The sequence below is a fragment of the Entelurus aequoreus genome, unplaced genomic scaffold (assembly GCF_033978785.1).
Source record: "Entelurus aequoreus isolate RoL-2023_Sb unplaced genomic scaffold, RoL_Eaeq_v1.1 HiC_scaffold_122, whole genome shotgun sequence".
In the NCBI taxonomy this organism is placed as follows: domain Eukaryota; kingdom Metazoa; phylum Chordata; class Actinopteri; order Syngnathiformes; family Syngnathidae; genus Entelurus; species Entelurus aequoreus.
In genome coordinates this window covers 40,001-43,124 of record NW_026908054.1, presented here as the reverse complement: position 1 = coordinate 43,124, position 3,124 = coordinate 40,001, and the positions used below count along the sequence as shown (strand labels likewise).

General features: G+C 35.9%; 1 protein-coding gene across 1 annotated transcript in view; it reads right to left on the bottom strand.

The window, feature by feature from the left end:
- Nucleotides 1-242: 242 nt before the first annotated feature.
- LOC133645462 (ras-related protein Rab-8B-like) overlaps nucleotides 243-3,124 on the bottom strand; it is a 9,669-nt gene continuing 6,787 nt past the window's right edge. The window contains exons 5-8 of the mRNA XM_062040299.1: nucleotides 2,712-2,801; nucleotides 2,588-2,653; nucleotides 2,473-2,523; nucleotides 243-1,145 (exon numbers count right to left, since the gene is read on the bottom strand). Coding sequence (XP_061896283.1) covers nucleotides 1,053-1,145; nucleotides 2,473-2,523; nucleotides 2,588-2,653; nucleotides 2,712-2,801 — 300 coding nt within the window. The 3' untranslated portion in view covers nucleotides 243-1,052. The remainder of the gene's footprint in view (nucleotides 1,146-2,472; nucleotides 2,524-2,587; nucleotides 2,654-2,711; nucleotides 2,802-3,124) is intronic.

The following is a 3,124-nucleotide window of genomic DNA, read 5'->3' as shown; positions in this document are numbered from 1 at the left end:
TGATCCGTTGGCGGTCCCGTCTTGTCTCCCTGTAACGTATGTCTGCTCTTAGCGGGATTGTGCCGAAAATGTAATTTCAGTTCTTATGTGTCTTGTACATGTAAGAATGGACAATAAAGCTGATTGATTGATTGATTGATTTACAAGACACACAACACTAATCACAGGTTAAGAGCAGATCTGAAGAGGTGTGTTTTGAGAACATTTTAAATTGGGATAAATACAAATTGTGATTTTTTTTTTGGTGCACCCCTAATATATGATATATTATCTTTTTTTGGTGCACCCCTAATATATGATATATTATCTTTTTTTGGTGCACCCCTAATATATGATATATTATCTTTAAATGTATTATAATACATTTACTTTGCCTCCGAGCGTCCTGCCACGTGGTCTCTAGACTGGCTGATGTACGCCTTCGCTTGAACACCTGCTTCGTAGCTACGTGTATATGTATTTGAAAATATATAATACATTTAAATTTATTATTATATTCTAGAGGTGTACAAAAAATCGATTCAGATCTGAATCGGGATTCTTATTCATCCTGATTTGAAATGGATTCATCATTTTCAAAAATCGATTTGAAGAAATAAATCAATCAAATAAAAACAATATCAGGCCATCTCCATGCAACCACAAATATTTGTTCTAAGCTGTAAAGTGTTTTGAAAAAGTGTCAATATAATTATAAGAAATAATAAGTCTTTGAATGGAGAATTGATTCTCAATGGAATCGTCACCCCAGGAATCAGAATTGGATCCAGTCGTTACGCGCCCAAAGATTCCCTCCCTCAAGAAGAAAATGAAGGTTTGCTACTTTAAAAAAAACGGAGGTGTTCTAGAACACAAACATTGGCCACCAGCACAGTTTGGGCTTTCAAGCCCGCTTCCTCACGGAGAGTCTTCAAGTCGGGCCGGCCCACAGCGGACTGAACCTTGAGGCTCAGCGAGGCCCCGCCTCCTTGCCGGGACATCAGCTGACGCCCGACGAGGGACGCCAGCCCGGCCGGAGGAGCAAAAGGCGCTCGGACACTTGAGTTAGTCACCTAGAGGAGCGAACACTTCAACAACTTCATCCTCTTGGACTTTTTCTCCGTCATCTTGATGGCCTTGCCTGACGCGCCATTGTTGTTGTCCGTCTGCGAGAAGGAAAAGCAGTCCCATGAAAAGGAGCAAGAAGTTGTGAAGAAGTAAGGACTTAGTAAGTTAGTAAGGACTTAGTAAGTTAGTAAGGAGTTAGTAAGGACTTTTAAGTTAGTAAGGACTTAGTAAGTTAGTAAGGACTTAGTAAGTTAGTAAGGAGTTAGTAAGCACTTTTAAGTTAGTAAGGACTTAGTAAGTTAATAAGGACTTAGTAAGTTAGTAAAGAGTTAGTAAGCACTTTTAAGTTAGTAAGGACTTAGTAAGTTAGTAAGGACTTAGTAAGTTAATAAGGACTTAGTAAGTTAGTAAGGAGTTAGTAAGGACTTTTAAGTTAGTAAGGACTTAGTAAGTTAGTAAGGACTTAGTAAGTTAATAAGGACTTAGTAAGTTAGTAAAGACTTAGTAAGTTAATAAGGACTTAGTAAGTTAGTAAAGACTTAGTAAGTTAGTAAGGAGTTAGTAAGTTAGTAAGGACTTTTAAGTTAGTAAAGACTTAGTAAGTTAGTAAGGAGTTAGTAAGTTAGTAAGGACTTTTAAGTTAGTAAGGACTTAGTAAGTTAGTAAGGACTTAGTAAGTTAATAAGGACTTAGTAAGTTAGTAAGGACTTAGTAAGTTAATAAGGACTTAGTAAGTTAGTAAAGAGTTAGTAAGCACTTTTAAGTTAGTAAGGACTTAGTAAGTTAGTAAGGACTTAGTAAGTTAATAAGGACTTAGTAAGTTAGTAAAGAGTTAGTAAGCACTTTTAAGTTAGTAAGGACTTAGTAAGTTAGTAAGGACTTAGTAAGTTAGTAAGGAGTTAGTAAGTTAGTAAGGACTTAGTAAGTTAGTAAGAACTTAGTAAGTTAATAATGACTTAGTAAGTTAGTAAGGATTTAGTAAGTTAGTAAGGATCTAATAAGGACTTAGTAAGTTAGTAAGGAGTTAGTAAGTTAGTAAGGAGTTAGTAAGTTAGTAAGAACTTAGTAAGTTAATAAGGACTTAGTAAGTTAGTAAGGATTTAGTAAGTTAGTAAGGATCTAATAAGGACTTAGTAAGTTAGTAAGGAGTTAGTAAGTTAGTAAGGACTTAGTAAGTTAGTAAGAACTTAGTAAGTTAATAAGGACTTAGTAAGTTAGTAAGGATTTAGTAAGTTAGTAAGAACTTAGTAAGTTAATAAGGACTTAGTAAGTTAGTAAGGATTTAGTAATTTAGTAAGGATCTAATAAGGACTTAGTAAGTTAGTAAGAACTTAGTAAGTTAATAAGGACTTAGTAAGTTAGTAAGGATTTAGTAAGTTAGTAAGGATCTAATAAGGACTTAGTAAGGAGTTAGTAAGGACTTACTGTCTTGGAGCTGAGATTGTGCAGGATGTCTCTCCCCATGCTGTAAAAGGCCTGGTCGCCATGACAACACAGCAGTCAGTGTTTAAGAAGCCCAAATATTCCAATGTTGACCTACCTCCTCCACGTTTAGACTGGTCTTGGCACTGGTCTCCAAGAACTTGACCCCATAGTCGATAGCCAGCTAGAAGAAGAGGACATGACTTTTACAAACTTGATGTGCTTCTTCTTGGCAGACTCACCTTCTCTCCTCGGTCTTTGGACACCTGTCTCCTGTCCGCCATGTCACATTTGTTCCCCAGGACCATCTTCTCCACGTCTGAGGAGGCGTGCTGGCAGGGCGCACAAAATAGCTTCATGGTCGGGATTTTACATTTTCATTTGATTTTCTAAATATCCTCCTAGGTGACTGCAGTATGTATTCATGTACATTATGGACACTTTACAAACTATCTAATGAGAGACAATGCAAGGCTAGTTTTTTTTACACCCCAAAAAAATGTCTTTATTGTCAGGATTTTTTAATGTATGTATTACTTCTTTTAAATTAATTTGTAAACATTTTTTAATATTATAAATGACAATCGTTGACAAGTCCAGTTACCTATTTGTTCATGTACATTATGGACAGTTTATAACAATCTAATGAGATCTA